The following is a 25,250-nucleotide window of genomic DNA, read 5'->3' as shown; positions in this document are numbered from 1 at the left end:
CATGTGTCATCTTTTTTTCAATGCTTCATTCCTTATTATGCACTTCTTCTGTTATTCATCATTTAACTTCATTTTGCGCAATACAAACTGCGAAATCTAAAAAAAAACAACCATCAATAGCTAATTTGCCTCCGTATACAGGAAGTTTATACGAGTCACCAGTTTTGTGTCCTTGCAATCATCGAATTGTTGTTCTTCTACCATAAAGATACGTTGCTACGTCATTAGGTATTTAGTAATACATTATCCTCTATTCTGCACAAATGTAACATGATTACTAGAATTTCAATTACCCCGTCTCTCTACACTAGATTGTCAGGGATAGATGTGAACACTGCGGCAAGGTTGCTGATATCTCCCAAGGGGCAACTCATCAAGGTCCTGCTATTGTACATTGAACAATGCAAAATGATTAAACTTACTTATTCAAACGGTGGTGCGAACATGCAACATTAAAACTATAGAGCGTGTGAATATAATTATCAGGGGAAACAGTTTTTTTGAATAATTACATTCCTGTATTAAGTAACATCGTATAAAATGACAAGCCGTATCTTGTTTTTAAATTTTATTGTACGAAATTTGTTTGCGACGCCAGTGATATATTCTGTGTTAATGGCACATCAGCAAGCCTTAGGTTTAATGCAAAGTGACGGGCATGGCGTCAAAATATAAAGGTTTGTTTGGAAACGAGATACAATAAGCCATTCGAACAAAACAAAGTTATTACTATGATATTATTATATAAGATGAGATTTAAATTCTGATTATTCATGAAATGCCTCTTTCGAGTCATCTCATCTTATCTCATATCACGCATTGTATTGTCTTTACCCTTTTTGTAAAATGGTATCTTCCTAACGGAAAAGACAAGTCTATTATTAGAAAATTGTATGTTGTTTTGAGTCAGTTGTGAACGGTTCTATTTAGACCTTCGTAGACGTGTAAATGGAACACTGTTTAAGCTATGTGATGTGATCCCACCTGTCACTTGTAACGCTTTCAGTCGATTGGGTGATATGTTGAAGGTATACCTTTGGTGAACCACGACATGAGGTGGATTTCCTTGATCATTACTCTGTCCTGCTCTTCCATCATTCCTGCCAATATGGCCAAAGGTAAGCACTAAGTACACGTCCTATCCTATGATCAGTCATAGCTCTCGCAGTAGGGCCCAACACTTGGTATTTGGCATACACATAGCTAACATATGAATGCATTGGGTAATGCCGACAATGACATGTACACCTGTAAAATTAATGCCATTTTCAATATTTCTGGTTTGAGATATAAACACTATTTTAACATCAATGTGTCAATCCAATTGATAGTTTTCTAGTTTTCTAAGGAAAAGATCGAAGAAGCATGTGTATCTGAAACATAGATGCCACACTTGTAAAATGGTTCCAGATATCGGTCACACCATGGAAGTATAACCCACGTGGGTTATACTTCCATGGTCACACATACATGCACATGGAAACACGGGAACTATTAAACTTATATTCACCAAGCAAGACGAAGTTGTTGCTAAGGTAATTTCAATTAGGTGATTACATCGTACATAAGCAATTATAGCTGGCTTAGCTTAGTATACAAGTTATAGCAATTCATAATTCCTTAATGATAATATTCAGGTAAAAGCAATTTGCCTGATCATATATTCAGAGTTTTGTCCAAATCTAATGTCAATTTGAATATTCTCCACGATTGTAGTAACCCTGTAAATGTCTTTCTCTTCTTACTTATCATAGGCACTTCAAAAACGGAACATTTCAGAATCAGGACCGTTAACGGTGAGTCTGTCTGTCTGTCTGTCTGTCTGTCTGTCTGTCTGTCTGTCTGTCTGTCTGTCTCTCTCTCTCTCTCTCTCTCTCTCTCTCATCAACAGTGTTCGGAACCGATGAGTATACTTAACAGTGATATAAAAATATAAAATCTAATATTCATGAAAAATAACATCGTATTCAAGAATTTTAAGAGCAACTGTATTATATCGGTTTGTATGTCAGTCTAGGGAATTCAATTTCTATTTGGTTTTTCACAATAGCGTGACATCATGTTCTACAAGGCTATGAACAACTATTCAATCACCATAGCCATCGCTTCGGCTTGGTGTTGCGAGTCCATATTGTGTAAGTACAACTCAAACAAAATTGCCCACATGTTAAATTTCCGGTTGTATCACATTTCGTACGCAAACTTACAATTTCGGAGTATTTATGTGGTTGGCGTATGAGAAGCGATGAGTGGGAGAATACGATAGGTTAAACACGTAGCCTGACGCCAAACAAACACTGTAGATAATTATACCATCTCCCATGACGGTACATGAACACGGTTTCGACAAATGCACTCTAGACAGTTTTGAAAATAAGAAGGCATCGTAAGTATATATGGATATTGATACACAGTCAGCACAGGTGATAATGAAGTGATGAGTTTCAATTAGGCAGCACCATGTTGTCAATGTCTCTACAACGTTTTTTGTTACAAATTACATTAAACAAAATACAGGCACTGATAGCGCACAAGCATAACAAATTATACATTTTATATCATCACTGTGTGGTGAAACACGGAAGATTCAAACACAAACATGTTTATTTGTATCCACAGTGAAATAAAATGTAACATTTGATGTGCGCACGCTATCAGTGCCTGTTCTTTGTGTAATTCGCAAAAAACCCAAAAAACATTGTGCGATCGAGATGTAAAAACACCCTACTGCTTAAATGAAAGTCTATAGTCACTCTAGTTTGGAAGTAGCTAGCATCGAGCCAGACTATATTCCAAACTGTATTTGTTATCGTATCCAAAGCAATACAAGCTATTACCAGATATGAACTAACGTGTCCTGCCCTCGTAGACTAGTTTCTCCCATAGACGTGCGTGCTTTCCCCAAGAGAATATCACTTTAATCATGATAAAACTAGATCTGCTAATTAACACGCACCCATTTCGCTCAAACATATTTCATTAGGGTTATTAATATGTTCGAATTTCGCTAAAAATACTAATGATTTCTTTAGAAAAGTACATACAGTGTGTGTGTGTGTGTGTGTGTGCGTGTGCGTGCGTGCGTGTGTGTGTACATGTGTGTGTGTGTGGGGGTGGGGGGGGGGGTGGGGGTGTGTGTGTGTGTGTGCAACATTTCATTTCATTTTGACTGAATGGTTTTTGAGATAACGGCAATGTTGAGAAATTTTTTGTAAAAAGCCACACGGATGAGAAATTGGTATTTTATTTAGGATGTTTAATTAAAACACTTTAAGTATGTGTCTCTACTTGAAAAAAACAATATGGAAACCCAACAGACCAAGTCCATTCGTTGTCATTCAGTAAATAGCAAAAAAGTGAATGGTTTGGCATTGTACATACAGGTCTGGAAGTAATCATTGCATCACATGGACGGTCTGAGGTCACATCCAGTCTGCACACACATCTGTTGCCATCCCACACGTCACCATGCATAAGCCATAACTAGTTTGATTACATGTGTATGGTTGTCATTACAAGAGATTATTTATATTTACTCAATTTGTTAACGGAGTAATCCCTGTACACACTATAAAAAACATGTCGCATCGTTTTCGTTCATATAGGTAAACATAGCAAAGTTATTTGTCAATTAAACATCTAAAATAGATTATATGCCAAGTTCTCAGGATCATCCATATGGCCACTTTAATGATTATGCAAATGAATACAAAACAGATTTCATGACACCGTACGTTTGCTATACATAGCTCGAGGCATGTAAAATGCAACTACCAAGTGATCTTTCACTTATTCAAATCCTACTCTGGATATAGTTAAAAAATCTAATATTGTTAAATTTTATGCAAATTAGGGTGGTTAGTATGCACGAATTTCGCATCAGTTCTATAACCACATTGAATATGTATACTGCATTTCATTTCATTTAAAATAGTGGTTCATGACAATAGATGACACACATACACAGGCAGAGACAGACAGAGACAGACAGGCAAGTAGGCATGCAGAGACAGACAGACAGACAGACAGACAGGCAGGCAGACAACAAAACATAAACAACTGTGAAAATGGACGGTTTGCAGCGCTATCACCAGAAGAAAGATAACGATTATAGTCGTCTAGTAGAGATTGCTATGATAAAGTCAGAATAGGTGTAATTTTGCAAAGTCCATGCCGCGAAATCGTCAGAAAGAGTTCAATCTGGATGAAAACTATGCATGGAAATGATTACAGCTGTTTTTATTAACCAGTGTTGTACTGCTGCAGGTGCAATTGTTAAGGGTCATAATCCCCGAATGAAGTATTCACAAAAGGTACAGATCAAATCTCCAGGTAGCATAAATCAGTAATCGTGAATTCCATGTTGTATAAACCCGTAGAAAACTCTGGTCATATTGCCTTGAGTTACACATTGCATTCACATGATTTATAAAAAATCCAAATTAACATTGAAATCCGCACGGCTCGGTAACACTAAAAATGTACAGCTGTAAGTGGAGGATTGATGATGTGTTATTTGCGCTATGAGTAGCACCGCCATCATAGGGTTATAGGGGGCAGTACACGCTGCTCTCGATGCATATTATGTGCGTTGACGTATTACTTTCCGATGGCACACCCAGTTATGGTAAGCGTTAATAAGACTAAAACCTAGTAATGTATGACATATATATATACATGTACATATCACAAGCGACAGTTGAATGTCGAGACAAAACTATCCATTCGACAGGTGTAATTTTGTTTAAAGGCGACACCATACGGATGTCATCACATTTGCAAGGAAGTCCAGAATTCATTCGATTGTGACACTGTCGAATAAATAGCAATGGTGAGATGACAAAAATATAGCGATGTATAATTAACGGAAGGTACATGTCCCTTCCGAGGAAATTGGTTTCATGTTATAAATTGTAACCTATGTCTTTTAGTCGACGTTATGTCGGATGTCTCATTATATCTTATGCAAATTACTGTGACATTTGAACCTTCTTAATTGTGTTACGATCAGAACGTTACCTGTGACTGATTCAACGTTGTAATTTCTTTTAATTCGTTTCCCCAACTGAACGAAAGGTTGCAGGGTTCAATGCCCTGTGTGGGAAGGTTCTTTTCCTTAACCTGATTATTTACTATTACTTTTGATTATAAATTGTCTCAATTTTTACGTTCTCAATTTCCCTTTGGACTTTTTTTTGTTATCTGATTGTACACTTTGGTATTACTTTCTGGGATTGGGACATGCGGGAGTGTGAACCTGGCAATTCGTTATGGGAAGATACCTTTTATCTTTATAAATGTGAATAGGTTCATTGTTATTTAAAACTGTTAATCCTACAACAATCACAGTATATTTGTACTTTGTCGTTTCTATGTTGTTTTTAATCAAATGTAACCAGTGGTATTGTATGCACCACATCGTATTCATGGTTTGATTGTAATACAATTCTATAGGATCTATTTTCCCTTTTCATTCAGTTATTTCCTTTTTCCCCTTTAGATTTCGATTTCTTTCAATCTGCATTCAACTACCTCTCCCCTGATATGCCAGTGACAGTTTTGATCTTTATCTCTTTGCATTGCCTCGAGGTGCTTTTAAATTACTGATCAATGAATATCAAACGTAACCCTAGACTGATAATCAATTGCTTTGAATTGTCAGTGTTCGGTCAATTATTAAAAATTATCGTTATTTGATGTTGACAGATGAGCCCTGCTTTAAGTGTGCTACACTGTCGAGTCAGAAAACTACTATATGTATACACATGACAATGAAATGCGATGGCTACAGCGACTGTCCAGATGGTAGTGATGAGGATTATCGTTTATGTTATGGCGGTAAGTGCTGCTATTAGACACCATATCCAATCTTCCTCTCAGGTGCCCTACTTTACTCTTGATAAATGCCATGATATTTATGTTCATGTATTGTCTAGCCATGGGGTACCAGTGAGCAACTCTTACAACGCCATTACAAACCGGCATGAATCAACAGTTTGACGTGTGATGCATGGTACGAAAGGTCAGAATGGATATGTGGCACAGCAGTTGTAAAGGTTACCAGTGAGATATTACATATACAGGTATAACCGTGTTACAGATGCGAAGACAGAACAACGCTTTCAGTAAAATGTTGCCCATCTTTAAAACTCTTTAAAAAATTTAAAAAGAAAAGTATATCGCACTAACCCTGTGTTTTACCAAATTCAGTTCTCTAAATACATGTGCATAAACTATGTATCTGAATATTTGAATTCAAATTTGAATTAAAAGCAAAATAAGCAACAACAACAACAACAACAACAACAACAACAACAACAACAACACCAAATGTAAACAACAACAAAACAAATGTAAGTGTGTAAAGTCAACCAGCCAGTGTGAATCAGGGGCAAAATGACCCACTCTCCTTACTGAATATCATGGAGCTCGCTATCTATCATTTGAAATAGTAGCAGCAGCAGATGGTATGATTATTTCGTTAAATACATTTATGTGTCCTTTGGGCACCCTTTAAAATTTATAGCTACAAGGGAATCCTATTATATAATCTTGATTATGAGGAGCACGAATAAATGCTACGACATATATATCCTGGATTTTCATTTCAAGGAAACTCATTGAAAAAGACGTACTGTGTGTCATTGAGGTCTAAAACAATGGAAAACGTTTTGAGTATATCTTATCTATATCACTGTCTTTGGTTGCCATAGCAACCTCACTGTCTGAATGTGGACAATCCATACCTTTAATAGGAAAAGAAACGTCAATGTCTTTCTACTGTCGCTTGTCAGTCTTTATCAGTGAGCACTTTCCGTAGGATTTTGTACCCATTATCATTATCGTTATCAATTAATATACTGTTCATTATCTAAATTTAGTTTTTTCATTGTCATGAATTATCATAGTTAATTTTTGAGTATCTGACAATTTATTGATACAATCGCAACATTAAAGGAAAGAAACTGGTTTGAATAATTGTGTGTGGTTTTGGTTATCAGCATCATATATAGACATTATTGATTACCACGGCATCAATTTCCCGTTGTATCAACTTCGCACAACTGTAACATTAGTATGATTTTTAATTTTTTTGTTACGCAGGGTGCCTAGTGTATATTCATAAATAACCACACTTTATGAAACCATTATGTTGATAACCATGGTAACAGAAACAAGTGCTTACATTTGACACAGATCGATTTCTCTTCTTAGTATTTTACCATATCCTAAAGCAAATTGTATTGATGAAAGTAACAATAATACACCACCACAGCAACAAATGATATACGTTCATACCACATGTGCTGCTAATTAACATACATACATACATTCATGCATACATACATGCATACATACATACATTCACACATACATACATACATACATACATACATACATACATACATACATACATACATACACACATATACATAGAGTTTCATTCTTCTTTCATTCAAGTAGAGTGCTCAATCATCTTGGAGAGCTATCATACATAAAAATGAAAGAAGACGAGTCTGATATTACATTATGGATTTATACTACGGACCGTTTCATCATTTCTCGATGTTTATCTGAATCGGGGCATGCAGTATGGTATTCGATATAGTCGTCCAGGAATGCTTTATTATTCGAGTGCTATGTGTCAATAAGTAATGGTTAAAATTTGTTTTGTATAGATTCCTGTGTTGCGAATCTCCATAGTCATGAATTGTGTAATGGCGTCAAGGATTGTATAGATGGACGAGATGAAAACATTGATAGATGTAAAAGTAAAGGTAAGAAACTGATTTACTTACAAACATTACATACTAGAAATTGGGAATTCTGAGAGGCACAGTACAATACATATAATACACTGAGCGCCTACCCCAAAATTGTGCGTACTTAGTTTATTTTCAATTTTCAAAGAAACAACTGATATATTCCAATGTTTCATGACATGAAAACTGACGATACGAAATAAAAAAAAACAAAGAAGGGAAGGAGCATTAGGGCAATAGAGTTCCATAAATATTGATAAGACTTAAGCTGTTACCATGTTTTGTAGTCGGTTAGGCAACACTGGTCAGAGTAGGAATAAAATATGCATAAGGCTAGCCCTTGGCATGTCCTCTTCACAATCCTTTTCCGGAAACAAATTGTTATGTGGGCTTAGATGAAATGTTTTTGTAATTTCTATGTATCTCAAGCTTGGTGTTTTCGCACAGTCTAAGTGTGTAATAAATAAATCACTCTACTCTGTTTACTGCAAACTACACAATGTTGGCGCAGGAAGGATATTACATATCAAAGTCTTTTACAGTTGCCTTAGGTCCTGATTTAAATTTGTAAAGGTATTTTTCTGTTCTCAGCATGAGTAAAGGATCGAGAAGCCTTTAGTCTCTAAGAAAGATTTAGCATCAGACGTTTGTAAGCGATGTGTGCATTCTAGCCAGACGAGATTAAAACAGACTCCCAGGGATATATGAGGAAGGGGAAATGAATTTTGCCTTCTATTTTGACATACTTAGTGCATGAAAAAACATGAAAGTCCCCTTTCGTGGTTGCTACCCTGTGATCCATTACAGCAAAGGTTGAGTAACTAAATCACAGGGGTATAATTTGTCGAAAGCTTCGCTGAAGTCAAGACATATATTACAGTTGTCGGCCTAATGGAGTGTACTTATTTCGCACGATCTTGGACATTAATGGTGAGGTGAACTCCCAAGATGTATATTGTTATACCTTTCAGGAGAAATCCCATTTAGATATCTGTAATAATATAATGGAGTGTCATGAATGTATATTTTGTATGCTCTCATGACGAATCATATCTGTTGTATACTTATCTGAATACCCAAATACAAGTACTCTAGATCTGCACTGCAGTGTTTTAAACATCGTCGTAAAACCAGTACAGACCTCTTTACGGCATGCGCATCAGCGGAAAATGTGCCACGGCTTGCAAGAACAGGTGTACAGGAGAAATTAAGATGCCGTTGTGTTTCACTCATGGGACACTATTTTTACACATACAGAGAGACAGTGCCGCACACAGTGGGGATTTTCGAAACAGAAGTCAAGTTAACATGTTGATTATCAGTTGGGAAGTAAACAGTTAAAGCTGAAATCATCAAGTCCATGTGTAATATTCTGAACAGAAGCCTTTCTTCCACTACACTGTAAAGGACTAGCAATGATTATTACTTTTCACTGTAAAAAGTCCTGCTGTGTGTATTGTATGTCTGTTATTGTTAGTCTTCAATTGAATTGCGTCATGTCCCATGAGTGAAACGCTAAATAAGCATATCCGCTTCTCGTCTCATTCCGAAACCTAGTATATTGTTATACCTTTCAGGTGCTTCCTAAAAAGACTTAGTCTTGTGCATAGTTGATTAAAAACGAGAATATGTTAACAGACAATATTTAATGAGTGAAAATCAGTGTTGATCTTGTTATTTTAACAGCGTTTTCTTTGTATATCTCTTTCAGTTAACCAAATGGGCCTTGGTATGGCAGTCACTGTGTATTTCTTCATGCCTCTAGTCATAATGATTGCAGTTCTTATAGCATGCGTACTTTGTTATGGGCGATGCAGCACATCACGCTACGATCCTGCTTTAGATGCAATAACTGTAAGATTTCCAAGTCCATGTAGTGAAATTCAACATGGAAGACATTCACTGAAAAGCAATACAAATACGTACACCGCCATATCTGTTTGATAACTGTATACCTGCGAAACTTCAAAAAATAATTCAAAAATATTGGGATAACATGGCATTACAATATTTTGGACTCTTCAATGGGGTATGAGATACGCAACGGTGTTTAAATTTGTCGTAAAAAAAGTTTGACAAAAGTACTTGACAATTCACAACACACTCGGTGTCCGGGGACATGTTCTGAAATTGCTCGTGTATGGCACGTAATAAGGTTAAGATTAAGTAATTAGTTTAGGCAGTTCAGTAATTAAGTTCGGACGTTAGGTAATAAGGTTTTGGATGTCAAGTTATGACCATGTTGCATTAGACTATCGGATATAATGCTACCTGTTTGGATTACTCATTTGGTCATTCATTTATAGGTTAGCGTATTAGGCAAACTGTATGCAGTAGTTACTTATATTCCCATTCCGTTTCAATTTGATGTAGACAGGTACTTAGCTTTTGCGAGTCTTCGCATTGTTAGGGTTAATACTTTCAATTATTTAGTATTACGAGGCAAGACGTCATACTGTCAGTGGTAGAAGATTATGTATGTCAGTCTTTGGATATAATTTGGTGTCACAAAAGTTATTCTTGAATCAGCTGTCTCTTTTTACGTATATAATCTGTATTCTACGATGCCAGTGTTATCCTTTTTTTCAAAGCAAGGATTACATAAATCAATGCTTGTCTCTCGTTACCCTGATCTATCTGTGTGTGACAGGCACTTAAATGATACACTTTAAACCTGCAGTGGCTGTAACTGGGACATTGTTTTCATCAACCAGCCAAATGATATATTCCCTAAAATTTGTTCAATTACTTCTAAATAGACACTGTTAATTAGTAGTCAACATTATCCGCATGCAGTGTATTGACAGGTTTAAATCTTTAGAGGGAAAGTTTGGCTTTGAGAATTCGTTAACATGTTAGTTTGACCAGTGATATATTTGTGATACCCTTCCCTTATACATTTGTGGTTTAATTGACTTGCCTCGATACCTATATATGGTAGTGCTCATTGAATATTCAATATCAAGGTACAAGCTAGGTTATATACTTTCAGCCACAGCGATCACCATTCTCTCATGGCGTGTAAACCTAATTGATTATAGTTTGTGTGGAAACACAATCTGATTAATATCCATGTGTAGTGTACTCGGCGCGATTTCATGTACGTATACTGTTGCTTGTTTTTTTTATGATCGCCCGTTACCTACGATGTAGCTAACGGGCGATCACTAAAGAACAAACCACAGTAAACGTATGAGCTAACAAAAAATCGCACCGAGAACACTACTGTAACATCGGATTGTGTGGAAACTCATCAGCGTGTTTTGGGCTATGGGGGCACTGATTATTGGGTCCGAACTGTAAACATACACATTCATTACGTTTCTTAGCGTGTTATGTGTACAGCTACACAAAAACAAGTTTACCTGTAAAGGATTCAATACACCAGATAGTATAGAACATTGAAAAGTAGAGAAAAATCTATATCACAAAACAATTTCATAAAATTGTCAAATTTCTCGCTTATCTTATCTCATCTCATCTCATCTCATCTCATCTCATCTCATCTTATCTTAATCAACATACGATACTCTTCCTAAATTACAATATCAAGAATAAATGTCAACATACATTTTAGGAATTTTATTTATGTATGATCCATGGGACTGCTTAGTTTTTGTACAAATGACATACACGTCATTTACATACAATATGATATGCACAATCAAACAGAACCTTTCCATCTGTTTATATTTCAATGCCACAATTTTAATATACTATGAACAAATTTCCTCAAAAATCAAAATTTGTTCATAGTCAAATGTCACCTAAAACTGGTGTGTTTTTTTAATCATGACGTTCTGACGTTAACCTTGGCGCAGCAAATATTAATACTCAAGAGTAATATTACTCATTAAATATGTATATCATTATGAGTCATAGAATTACTGACGATGAACTACGTGGAAATACAATATTTACCTCAAGGTAAAAGTGATCAGCCCCCTTAAAGCACATAGTCCTTTTGACAGGAGCCCCTAACTTTATTATAATGAATCCAAAGAAGAAAGAGAAGAATGTACAGTTTTAAATGCTTGCATTATGTACCCTAATTAATATGTCCTAATGGAATAGCCTAACCCTTAGATGCTCAGACGAGAAATTTAAAGCTGGGCAACTGTCTACGTCGGAGTCTAATGGAACTAGTAAACGAACGCACTATTATTAGGCGTACGCGTTGTGAGTTAGTCTTTCGAATCGAACCTCCTAATATAGCTATAGCATTCGTGTCACATGACCTCCGAAAGAGATAATCTAACATACAAACTAGATAATCTAACATGATCCGAACTACATAACCTAACGTCCGAACTACATAACCTAACGTCCGAACTACTTAGATAATCTAACCTCCAAACGAGATGATCAAACCTACGTGGAATGAAGGATGCTGACCGAATTTTACTTTCTTACTGTGACTTTAACTAACATTAATCAAAGCCATCATTAATAACTTACATAATTTACATAATCGTTTTGAGTACGTTTTAATCAAATTCTAGTAACTTAGGGAGTCTTCTCCACTGCATTATAGTCCATCTTCACGTAGATAATTGTCCATAAATTTACAAACTGAGATAAATCATAAAGACGAATAGATCAAATGTCTCTAATTGTCTTTAATCCACAACGAACTGGATAATCTTGATATAATCTAGATAATCTAAAGTTTCAATCACTGACATAATCTAACCTTCGAACTTAATAATCTAATCTACGAATTAGATAATGTGTAAGTCACTTACGAACTAGATAATCTAACCTACGAGCTAGATAATCTGACCCCCAGATTTAGTTATCCATCTTAGAATTAAAATAACTCGTTTTAAAGCTAATGGCAGACGCTCCATGTGAAGTAGCCGGATTTAATTTAACTACATTGTAAGTGTATCTCTCCAGAGGCTGTGTCAGTTGGAACTCATACTATGTCCATAAGGGATCCTGATTAACCATTATTTTTTTCTACCTTATCTGTACCCCAAATATAATAAAAATATCGTTGTCAAGGTTGTCAACATTATCCAATTTGAGATTATATTACTTGTCAGTCGCTGACAGACAGTCAGTCAGTCAGTCACTCAATCTACATTATACATATGTTTTATAGGTCAAAATTACTAGAATCACAATGCATCTAGCACTATATGTAGCTAGCCACATCTATACATCTACAGAATCATTCACCATGGAGTTTGAAAGAAAACAATCCTCTCTCGAGTCATCATTAATACAGCACGAATACCAAAGTCATCCATCATAATCTTTTTTTTAAAAATATTCACATGTTTGATGTATGACTGGGTTGATTTGATTATTGAATCAGTACAGCACACGGTGAGTGAAGTAGGCCTGCAGGGTATGCTGATGACAATATTTGTAAATTATTATCAGGCAAGTTACGATTTACATATACATTCTTTTCTATTAATAAAGTACTCGGCAGACAACTAAATATTTCAAAGTGCCATTTTGTCATTAATCAGCACGGGCCTTGATAAATGTATATGTTTTAGTCGAAGGCATTGTGATCATGCAGAACAAAGTATGTATGTATGTATGTATGTATGTATGTATGTATGTATGTATGTATGTGTGTGTGTGTGTGTGTATGTATGTATGTATGTATGTGTGTGTGTGGGGGGGAGGGGGTGCGTGCGTGCACGCATGACTTGCGTACCCATCCTGATTTTTATCTTCCTTATATACACCATAATTTGGCTGTTGCTATGGTAGTGGTCTTATTGCTAGGCATATTTGCATCCATTTTGAATGTTTACCCACTTACATATTGCAATATACATCATCATTTAGCCGTGGCTATGGGGGATGGCCTTGTTGCTAGGCATCTTTGAATATTTTTTACCTGTTGTTATCAATGTAATATACATCATTTGCCTGTTCCTAAGGGCGTTGTCATGGTTGCTAGAGCCACTTGTGTCAAAATGTTTTGATCAGCAGTATAACACCCTTCCAAATTTCAGCCCCATTCACCATGTGAGTTTGTTTTTTTTAGATATACATTTTTGACCAAAATTAAGATGTTTAGACCTAATTTGAATATCACTGATGTGATCATAGTGTCATGAATACACTTTCAGCTATACCTCCCAGATACATACCTCATTAAAGTTCAGGTCAACTGGCCCATACGTTTTGGAATTAAAGATTTTTGACCAAGATACCCACATTTAAGACTTAAGTTGCATATCACCGATGTTATAATGTCAATAAATTTTCTTCACCTACACACCCCTTAGAATATTCCCAAAATATCACACCAATCTGACCTAGAATGACATTTTTTAGACCTAAATCACACACCTATGATGCGATCATTTTGCTTTGAATAATATCCCAACTAGAAACCAAAATCAATGTCCCCATCAAATACCAAGGCAATCGGTCTGGTGGTTTTTGACTTAATTTGTTTACACACACACAGACAGACAGATGCTTTACCATGCTTATAACCTCAATTTAGTTGTGGTAAAAAATTGCTTTCTAGTTGCTCTTGGAAAAAAATGTTATCGTGGTGACCGAAAATGTGTTGCTGTGTCCAAATCCTCCCCTCCCCACTCCCCCAGAAATCGAATGGGTTAGCTCTTAACCATTGTTGTTTTTATACATTTGTGATTTTAAGTTAACTAGCCTACCAGAGGAGGCCGAACAGGTCTCACGTGACACCCATGTATACATGGGTGACCCATCGGTGAGTACTTCATATCTTTAAACGTATTCGTGAAATTTGCATCATTAATGTTAAGTTCACGTGATGAATATTTTTTTTCAAAACCCATTATGACGATTATGAAATATCATAATTATGCTTCCAGTGCATTTAAACACAAATGTAAGTATTGTTTTATTTTCCCCATTAATTTCCATTCGGAATTGCAAGGTTTTGCATTAAAAAACCCAGAAAGCCCGCAAAATAATGTATAAAGCATCACTACATTTTGTTGTGTTTGGTTGTTTTCAAGATGGCGACGCGATTTTTTACTTGCATATTAAATTGATGTTGAATTTGTACAATATCACGACGTCTTTGACACATAGGTTTAGGCCTACTATTATGCCATCAACTTGTGTATTGACACTCTCGAGTCATACGGTAATAGTCAACACCAGTGGTTATCATTTCCAGTCCTTTTCATTTTCATGAAATTGTCATGACTGGTTTTTCACTGGTTATTAAGACATGTTTTTATGTTTATTTTCAAGACTACAAAGCTCCTCAAAGCAGTTTGCAACCGCGGGCGCAATCAATAGACATATCTACTGTTCCAAGTCGGTATTTTCTTCAAGTTAGGTGTTATTTTCTTCAAGTTAGATGTTGTGTCAAATAACATTAGCTCTGGAAATAGGCGATCCGATCGAGGACTCTGACACGTCTGCATCCAGTGGATGAAGAAATGCCTGAGTCCTCGGAGCGCATATCTCCGGAGTTAGTTATAGAATAAAATCTGCTCGGTGCTGACTTTAGTTGTCTTTTGTGAAAAAAACGACGTGAGTGTGAACCCCATCCGTATCGCCTGACGATAGCTATTGTCTGTAAAACTAATATAAATGACTGATGCGACCACACTAGGGAGTGTACACTATATTTACTTCCAGAGGATTTTAAGGGGTCATCAAATTTACTCCTCAAAAATGAGGTGGGGGGGGGAGGCTATTAACTACCTTCAGTAAATGTAATTGGATATTCGAATTGGATGTGTATGGAGAGCGCCGCTATCGGCCGTTGCTTGTGTCAGTCAATGTTATTATGCCATTTTATTCAGCCTATTTTACATATGGTGCTGCCACAAGTCAATGCAGGGATCTACTTTACATGTATATAAACAATACAGAACAGAATGTAGCTTGCCTGTGGTTGACGTAGAGGACTAACACCATGGCGACATTACACGATTCCGCTATCCCACAGACACTTGTGTTCCGAGATATATATGTTTCATAATATAACGATAATATTGACTTTTTTGGCCGATAATATGAGACTGAAGAGGTAATAACACTTCCATCTAGAGACATGATTCAAGCATAGACAATATAGGCTTCCCCTCCACTGTCTATGACTCAAGTTGTAGAGTGCTTTGTTTCATTTTTCATGTTCCAGGACGCTCATAATTATGCATTACCTTAGTTACCTTAGGACACTCACTTAATATTCAAGACTTATTGTAATTATTATGACGACCAATGTTTGATAGTTAACTAATACATTTTAGAGATTACAAGACACAATTGATCTTGGATCTCGGAGCTGTGAGCATATGTCTCACTAGACTCCTGCCTTGATTGAGTAAGGCAATGATGCCGAACCCGGGACGATCACGAAATAAAGGTTACCTTTAAGTTTCACGCCAAATATAGCCTCGTTTGCAGTCATCTTCAGTTATTGTACCTGTATGCTGCTCTTTCAAGTAAAGCACGTCATGAATCCATCGTTTGCATTTTTAGCGGGTAAAAGCAAAGGGGCTCCGGCTTAGTTTTGTTTATGAAAACACACACAAAACAAACAAACAAACAAACAAACAAACAAACAAACAAACAACAACATATAAACATCGAAAAACACAAACGACAGAATAATTGCAGATCAATATCGACAATGTTTCTGTGCAACAAGAATTACGATATGTTTTCCTATATATGTGAAATGGTCACTATTGCCAAGGGATGTGACTGATCCCTACCAAATGCCTTGATCACGGTATTGCCCTACACCCAACCCTTGACTACGTACGCAACAACCAGTATTGGTGCTTGTACGTCTACGATACAGATACAGATACAGAAATGCGAGCATTATATTTCCCAACTCGTAAAAATATCGAGCCTGCATGTATTTACAATATCATGTTCAGGCTCCTACGGGTGAATTGTTTTATTTATTTATGCTCCCTAGAACTCAATGCCGGCAAATATTCCGATAGAATCAACCAACATAAGAGAAATTCAGGATGAAAGCAAATTTATGATTATGGTTGTATATGCTCTAGTGGAGTTGATTTGGTTGCCTCAGTTATACTATCGAGTATATATGCTTGATTGAAAATTTTGTTATTATCGCCTCGTTTCACTTGCCATTTGATATCTTGTACACCGTTTATGAGCTTTACATGATCATACTTCTGTTTTTCTTTTGTTCTATATGCATATTGTCACTGTCCTAGATGTTCCTATTCTGAAGCCATTGTTAACAGTACTATTATTAACAGTAATTCAAGGCCCGTGTTAATTAATAATTGAAAGCGTGTCAACGAGATTTACTATCGTCACATCAATGCTTTGGGATAAACGGTATAATGTATGAAGATTTCGATTTTCGTTTTCAGTACTGTGCCTCTAGAAAGAAATTGTCGTTTTCCAAAATTACGAACCTATTGCTGTTGAATTGGCAATTTTTAGTTTATGTAGTTTATGAAGTGTCTTTAAATACTCCCCTAGACTTCTTTATTGTATGTAGACATATAGACTGTACTAATACTCCTACCGTACTTTCACGTATGATTATTTTGTCTATAAGTATGTTTCATAAAGTAGAGGTCATAAATGTCATTGGAGCTTTCAAAGGCGTAAATCAACGACTCTAATTAACGTAAGTAGGAACTAAACCGTAATAATCCTGATTAATTAGAAATCGTGTACTTGTTTATGTTTCTTGACTATAGGTGGGTTGAAGCCATAATAGCATCCGGTTCATTGACAGTTTTTTTTTAGTTTTAAAGATATATTTTCAAGAAGCAAGCTTGAGTTAAAATCAAATCTACGCTAAAAACGAATGTAAGGTACGATGAACAATTCTACCAAGTGACTCTTGTAATAGTTTGCCTACTGCTATTGTTGACATCTGATTCATTAACCAAATGAGTAGACATTGTACAAGAGATGGTTGTGTTTTGTCTTTAATAGTGTTTATCAGAACATGAAACCTCTCGACGAGTTTCACTAAACTAGATACATCGTTTAATAACATTTGCAAGCTAAGACGAAATCTCCAGTAATGTATTACTACTCAGAGAATTAGAAAATTATTGCCTTGCCTCTAATGGTGCTGACGAGATGTCGGCGTACATTTGGGAATATTCATTTGAGATTACTATTCTCAATAATTTTCTGACTGTGTGTGCATGAACCAAGAGTACAAACACATCAGACATTCCAGGACGTTAAGCTATAGTGATTTATGCCATAACAATCGTATTCCGTCTGCTGCTGTCTTGGAGCCTCGTATACATATTTTAAGCTCTTAAAAACGTATTGTTCCACAACCACGTATTGTGGTCTACAACTAAAATCAAATGAGTAGGGAAAAAATCGTTTTCTGGCGGTAAAAAATTAAAAACCTTACTAACATCGCTACATTTTACCGTCTGGCTGTTCAAAATTCAGCTAACGTTTTATCATCCGCTTGTACAACATAATTTTTAATAATATTGTTATATTTTATCGCCTGGCTGTACATATATATCACTGACATTGTCTTATTTCATTATCTAGCTGTGCGAATATCTTACTGACATATTGTTACATATCATAATCTGGGTGTACAAAAATCTCACTAACGTTGTTACGTTTTGTCGCCTAGTTGTAAAAAAATATTACTGACATTGCTACATTTTATTATCTGGCTGTACAAAATAACATAGATTTCGATGTAAACTTGAAAGTATTGTCCGGAGAAGTCTCAGTCAAAGTGAGATCAAGTGAGTTACTATTCAAGCGGCTTTGATTTGGACAACTATAAACTATAAAACCCAAGACGATCCGACCCGGCCCCGTTTTTATGAGTGAGTATATGAGTGATGAAGTAAGTGAATGAATGAATGAATGAATGAATGAGTGAGTGAGTGAGTGAGTGAGTGAGTGAGTGAGTGAGTGAGTGAGTGAGTGAGTGAGTGGGTGGGTGGGTGGCTGGGTGAGTGAGTGAGTGAGTGAGTGAGTGAGTGAGTGAGTGAGTGAGTGAGTGAGTGAGTGAGTGAGTGAGTGAGTGAGTGAGTGAGTGAGTGAGTGAGTGAGTGAGTGAGTCAGACAGTCAGTCAGTCAGTCAGTCAGTCAGTCAGCCAGCAAGTGTGTGGGGATAGGATTTCGTAAATGCTATTTCGGGTATTAAACTATGTGTAATAGAGACCTGACAGAACGTCATTTCTTGTATATATTTACCTAGACTTGTTATCAATTATGTCCCATGAAAGCATTTTAGGATACAACCTTGAATCTGTTTCTCCGTGTAATTTACAGCAAGCTGATGTTTGAAAGCACTGCCATGCGTCATCATCAGTAACTTAACTAGGAATTTACCTTGTTCATTGGATTGCTGTCAAAAGTATAAGAACTAGATTCGTCGTAGAGGGATATGAGTTGTCGACGTTGTTTAATTTGGATGTGTTTGTGTAAAAAAGCGCTGGTTAGCTTCTCTTTGTGAGTATTTCTGTCTTTTGAATGTGATAGGGTTGTCAATATTTGTTCAGTATGTCGTCACCAACTATTACATTGATTCTAGTGTTTCACTTTGGGCGTAGGTAGAACCAATCAGAAACGGTGTCAACTTTGATTTCGGGGGGGGGGGGGGGGAATTTGGGATAAACAAATTTGTCGGCAGGTGAAGAAAAAATGACCCCGTAATGGCTCGAAAAAAAATTTGTTCCAACAGGCAAAAGTAAAAATTAATGTTGCGATGTGCTGAAATCAGCAAAATCAGCAAATCATCAGGGGGGTACTCGAAAAAATATGCATAGTTTTGGGTTGGGTTTCAACAATAACAACAAAATCACCAAAGTTCTTAACAACGTAACAAACAATTGTCTGATTTTAAAATCCTTCAATTTGCACATACGAAATAATACAACAACGAAATAATACATCAATGTAAGAGTTGAATGGCACTTGTTGTTTTTGGTCCAAAAAATACCAGTATCTTAAAGTTAGTTGTTAACTTGTAACATGTAGGTAGTTATGAACTACACGTTACAAAATTGGTAACCAAGAAATGTTTTTACATTGCTTCTGCATATAGAAAAAATAATTTGATGCAGGACTGACAATAGAAAAAAAGTGTGCTGTCACAGTGATGGGAAAAAAAATTTCTGCTATACCGACTTCCTCCAACCCCCCCCCCCCCCAATCAAATGGTTCTCCCCTAACGTGAACTTTATCCTAGTTAATATGTCACAATATACACCTCTTAGCCCCTCCTGATAAAAGAGTTGGTTCAAATTCAATGATAGGGATCAGCCTATTTTTGTTTTCACAGGGAGGAGTCAGATGCCCAGGTTCAGAGTCTTTTTGCTGGCTCGATGGAAAATTCATCGACCTCCCCCCCCCTCCCCCGGAGAATTTCACCAGGCCCCGACTTCTGCCATTTTCCTTCTGTTGACTGGTGCAGAATTAAGATCTAGATCAATAGCAGATTGAACGTTTATCGCACTGAGTTGAATGGTTGGACGAAGAGAGAGGTCTTGTGCCTTTGTATGTGTTCTTATATATTCAAATCAAATGTCCGTGCAAGTGCAAAGTACATCGACCAACATGTTAGTTTTGGGCCTACCGGAAGTCAGTCATTTGAGTTACTCCACACCCCTACTATGGAAATCGAGTGGTCCGAACATGTACGTTTTTTACCACGACCCGATTTTAATTATTTTCGAAAAATTAAAAAAATAATTATTACAAAAAACTTTTTAAAAAATATATTTTGACTTTCAACTATTATAATCCTTATACAATTCTGGTTTAACGAAAACTAAATTTAAAAAAAACTGTAAAACAAAAATTATCTCAAATAAATGAAAACTTGTTGGAATTAGATAACGTTAACATGGGAAAAATGTGGATACTATCGAAAAACTACAGATAAACGGATAAAATTAGTTTGTAACTCCGAAAAAATACAATACTGTTGGCCTGAACGGCTTGCCATACGATTGGGCCGGCAGATAACCAAAATCCCAATACGATTTGACTCTAAAATAAGACCATAGGGCATCTATTTATTTAAATATTTATTTATTTATTTATTCATTTGATTTGTATGAGAATTCATATGTGTGCACAGCTGAGTGTGGTGTGACTCAAAGGTGAACATTTTTCGTATACCAGCATGCTACACTTCAACAAGGAGGTCATTTATAGATCCGGGAACACAGCGAACTACATGCTGCTACTGTGGTAGGAGTTATACTTGGGGGAGTTAATTTTGTGTTCTGACATCATGTCGCACCATGCTAACAGCGACTCCCTGATGAGTGAGGATCTTGTTTTCTTCGTCAATGGTAAAAAGGTACGGTATACAATGCTGCACATGCAATAATATAATGTGTTATATCTACGTGGGAATAGGGGATCGCCTAGTCTGTAAGATACAGACATTCGTGTCACGCTTAGCTCACTGGTTAAGACGCCTGATAGGGCTGAACAACACGACATACAGTATCTTACAGTCTGGGGCTCGCCCATGCTAATTCTAGTTGTGGGTCGGTTCAAAATATCCAGTTCTGATCATGATCATTGCCAACATGCACGATTGTCAAAAAAGTGCATTTCAGTGTCTTTTAGTCTATTTTAAATTTAAATTTTACTTTCGAGGAGTCCTTTCGATGTTTCTGAGCATACTAACACAATTACAAGAAAATAGGAGCACTTGCATTGAATCAAACATACAAGGAACGTTGACTCAGTGTAACAACGTCAATGTGACAACCAGTTAATGTGGTTTACGTAGTCACAAATTTTTCTTTTCTCTGTAAACACAACAAAGTTTGACACTTCAGCCATTTGGAAATGGAGTATATCTTTAAAATGAAGTCTACTCTATATTATTTTCGATTTTGCCTGGTCTAAAATGTGACCAATCGTCCTTTACCAAATAATAACTGTGCCATAAATTCCCCCAAAATATTGCCTTCCGATATAAAAAAAAATACATGAGTGAAAAACACATCCATCAAAATGGAACTATGTCAAATGTATTTTGGTCTAATATAAATTTTGATCTTCTAAAAACCTGTAATGGGGTATTGGCTTTTCCGCTCAAAGTGGATCTAAAATGGGGCTTGGGTTAACAATATTGCCCGCAAACCCCTACCAGAGCTACCCTACTGGTACCGTCCCTAGGGATGATATGGTTAATAGTGTGTCACAAAAGTTAATGTTGGAAACAAATTCTATAGCGTGGTATCTACAGTGCAGTGTGTTAAAGTTTATGGACGAAGGTAGTAATCTAAGTACATCTAACGAGATAGATATACAAGGTACGGTTCCGGACAGACTAATATTGTGGCAATTGATAACATTTTTAATCAACACTAAATGCCAGGATGTCTGACCTTTTTATTCCAGGTCACTCACCCTGTGTGATCTTACTAGTTGCCATTGTTCAATTCTACAAACAAACAAGACACCAACGTCCCTAACAGCCGTAGTGGAACTAGCCTAAATGCATCATCCATGTCTTCCTAAATTGAAACGGCTGTCAATGACCTTACTAATAGATGTGCACCCAGTTATGTAGTCTAGTTCCTATACAGTATCGTTACGATTTATACCTTCAATCACAGTATAGTCAAGACCCTGACGAAAGGTGTTAATTATGGTTCAACCCCATGGTGAGCCAAGCTCGAACAGACAGAGCATGTCACTAGTAACATAGGGCTGTGGTCATCGCTCATTAAATATTCATTTAGTACAGCTGTTTTGACTATGTCCAATGTCCAACCAGGACTCCTTCATTCATCATACAGTTTATATAACAAGTCAAAACATGTAATTACAAATTCCATTTCACTGTAAAGTATGTTTTGTCAAGGCAACCACTATAAACATACTTGATTGGACATGCGGACATTCACTCAAACACTGAAATCACAATGCCACCTCAACATAAGAAAAATATACAGTTATCAATTTGCCTTATTGAGTAGTTACTGCATCATGGATTCATTGCATTGAACAGCGCCTAGACAGTTTTTGGAGAGGCGTCGGGCAAGCCATGAAATCTGATTACAAACCCTAATTACAGAAATATACAAGCCATCTTCAAAGGAATAAAACAAATGTCTATTGTTCACTAAAATTTACTTGAGAATCTTTACTAATCATTGTGTACACTGGATTGATGGCCATATGTAAACAATCGTGAATTGGATACAGATCAGAATACTAATTTGTCAACAAATTTTGAATTGAGGGAAGTTGATAAAGTTTTCAACCAGTCATCCTTTCAACCTTTAGTGATCACGATTTCTCATTTTACAATTATTTTTTTATATATATTTAATCCTAAAACATTAAGGTTTAGTTTTACGTCATGATGCTCCAAGTATGATTCCGTGGACTAATATGAGCTGCAGGTGAGTATATGAGCTGCAGGTGAGTATTTAGGGTGCATGGAATCAAACAAGGAGTAGAATGATATAAAACTAACATTGATTTTATGGGATTATATATTTATCATATAATTAAGACAATCCATATATTTTTTCCTCAATTTTGAGTAAAATTTGACAAAGACTGTACATTTAATTGCATTATATTCTCCATCTCATATTACAAATGATGCCTGATGGGTATGCAAATTAAGTAATCATGTGACTTTCCTTCATCACCTGTTGGGAGGTCGATGTATGGACTACTGACAAGTCAGATTGTTCTGTGGTTTTCCAACCAAAGTAATTGGATATGTAGCATTATGTAATATTAAATTTAGTTTCAAAATATAAGTAAAAGTGATCTGAATACGATGACATTTGTTCCACATTTACATTTGTCACATTCTGGGATTTGGCATGTTCAATGCTTGAGCTACCAGGATGCAAGTAGAAAGCTACCGACTGCTACACAGGCAAATCATCATTGATCATTGGCATTTTGATAATAGAATTAAATAAAAATTAAAGTACCTCTGCAGATCAAACTCGTACTACCCTGGGATGCATGTAAAGTAATGTTTGCATTTACCAAAAGTGCATAGTTAGGTGAAAAAAAAATAATTCTGTGTTTCCGATAATATGGCCTTTGAAAATAGGGTAGGTAGGTCGGGATCAATCTGATTAAAATCCGATGTAGATGTCGGCTAATCGTTCATTGCTATTTTACCTTCGTTATTTTGCCTGAATTGACCTTCTTGGTACATGTTTACATTTTTTAACCAGAGGAGGCGATCAGGCTAAAATATGTAAACATGTACCAAAAGAAGGTCTATTCAGGCAAAATAACGAAGGTAAAATAGCAATGAACGATTAGCCGACATCTACATCGGATTTTAATCAGATTGGGTCGGGATGTATTTTATCTTATTTTATCTTTTTAATTGTTTTTATATTTGTAAAATATTGTTTCGACCCAAAAAAACAAACAACATGCCAATCAGAATACCTTTCTGTGACAGTTTGATGAAATATGTACAGACATCACTACTACTACTACTGCTACTACTACTACTTGTGGAACTAAACAGACATGCATGAAGGTCAAGATGACGCTCTTTGTTTTAAAAATATTTAGGGCCGGCAGCTTATACTAGAGTTGTTTGGGTTATCGGAACTTGCATTTTTTTAAATAATGTGATAGTGTGGAACAAGTCATTCTGGGCAGTTGAGAACAAAAAGTTCAGCAGACTAGAACAGGTCCTGGAGTGATTCACGTGAGGTCCTTGATCTGTCCTGTTTGACGTCACACAGGTGAAGATTTATATGTACATCTGTGATAAACCACTATAATCACTGACTCAATCTTGTCCCCTTATTATTTCACAGGTCGTGGAGAGACATGTTGATCCAGAGATGACCTTATTGACCTACCTTAGAACAAAGTGTATCCTTTATAAGTATTATACCATACACGAGCCAGGTTCAACAAAAAATATGGAATATATGCTCTGGTCGTTCTATGTCTCGACAACGCATGTCTATGTCATTGGTTCTGATGTGTTCAACATATCAGTCAAAATGTTCAAAATTGCCATTACTTTCCCCGAGTTTAAAAATATATTACTGGCGATGGTATAATTATATTATTCCCCAATATTTGTCATTCAGCCGGAAATACTCGTGACCTAACGGTTGTCACTACTCGTCTAGCTACTCATAGTGACAAGGGCCCCTTTGGTCACTGGTATTTTCTTTGGCTGACCCTTAGACACCTATAGAGATAGAGTGGTCTGAGGCTGAACGAAGAAACATATTGGGAAATAATATCTAATTATTTCTCTCAAAGCCTTAAACTTTGCGGTTACTTTGCTCAAAATAGTTTGAACTCATTTCAAGTTCAAATCAAGAAAAAAGTGATGGATACATCACTCCATATAGTACTTTTAATAGTGAACAGTATGGAGTATAAGTATAAGTGTGCACACAGCTTATATACTAATTGACAAATAAATTTTTAATTTATTATTTATTACACTTATTATCTCAGCTGATGACAGTTGCCAAAGGTAACGTGGTATACATTATGTCACACTTTAAAATGGCCATTGCACAGTGT

The 25,250-nt window shown here is 36.2% G+C and overlaps 2 protein-coding genes across 2 annotated transcripts in view; both read left to right on the top strand.

Moving 5' to 3' along the window:
- Positions 1–1,783: 1,783 nt before the first annotated feature.
- On the top strand, positions 1,784–10,389 carry LOC144453685 (uncharacterized). The gene is made up of 4 exons (XM_078145017.1): positions 1,784–1,796; positions 5,707–5,838; positions 7,680–7,778; positions 9,475–10,389. Exons 2-4 carry the CDS (start codon positions 5,766–5,768, stop codon positions 9,705–9,707), a joined length of 405 nt encoding a protein of 134 aa, XP_078001143.1. The 5' UTR covers positions 1,784–1,796; positions 5,707–5,765; the 3' UTR covers positions 9,708–10,389.
- Positions 10,390–20,979: 10,590 nt separating this feature from the next.
- LOC144444229 (xanthine dehydrogenase/oxidase-like) overlaps positions 20,980–25,250 on the top strand; it is a 36,047-nt gene continuing 31,776 nt past the window's right edge. Inside the window, exons 1-2 of the mRNA XM_078133644.1 lie at positions 20,980–21,048; positions 24,521–24,578. Of these exons, the coding sequence (XP_077989770.1) occupies positions 20,980–21,048; positions 24,521–24,578 (127 nt within the window). The remainder of the gene's footprint in view (positions 21,049–24,520; positions 24,579–25,250) is intronic.

The sequence above is a fragment of the Glandiceps talaboti genome, chromosome 2 (assembly GCF_964340395.1).
Source record: "Glandiceps talaboti chromosome 2, keGlaTala1.1, whole genome shotgun sequence".
Lineage (NCBI taxonomy): Eukaryota > Metazoa > Hemichordata > Enteropneusta > Spengelidae > Glandiceps > Glandiceps talaboti.
This window is presented reverse-complemented; position numbering and strand designations above follow the sequence as displayed.

What these genes read in the sequence shown, in the direction of transcription:
- LOC144453685 (XM_078145017.1), top strand. Translation starts at nt 5,766, where the DNA reads ATGACAATGAAATGCGATGGCTACAGCGACTGTCCAGATGGTAGTGAT. An exon ending in TTATCGTTTATGTTATGGCG is followed by an intron (nt 5,839 to 7,679) that starts GTAAGTGCTGCT and finishes TGTTTTGTATAG; the next exon opens with ATTCCTGTGTTGCGAATCTC. An exon ending in TGATAGATGTAAAAGTAAAG is followed by an intron (nt 7,779 to 9,474) that starts GTAAGAAACTGA and finishes TATCTCTTTCAG; the next exon opens with TTAACCAAATGGGCCTTGGT.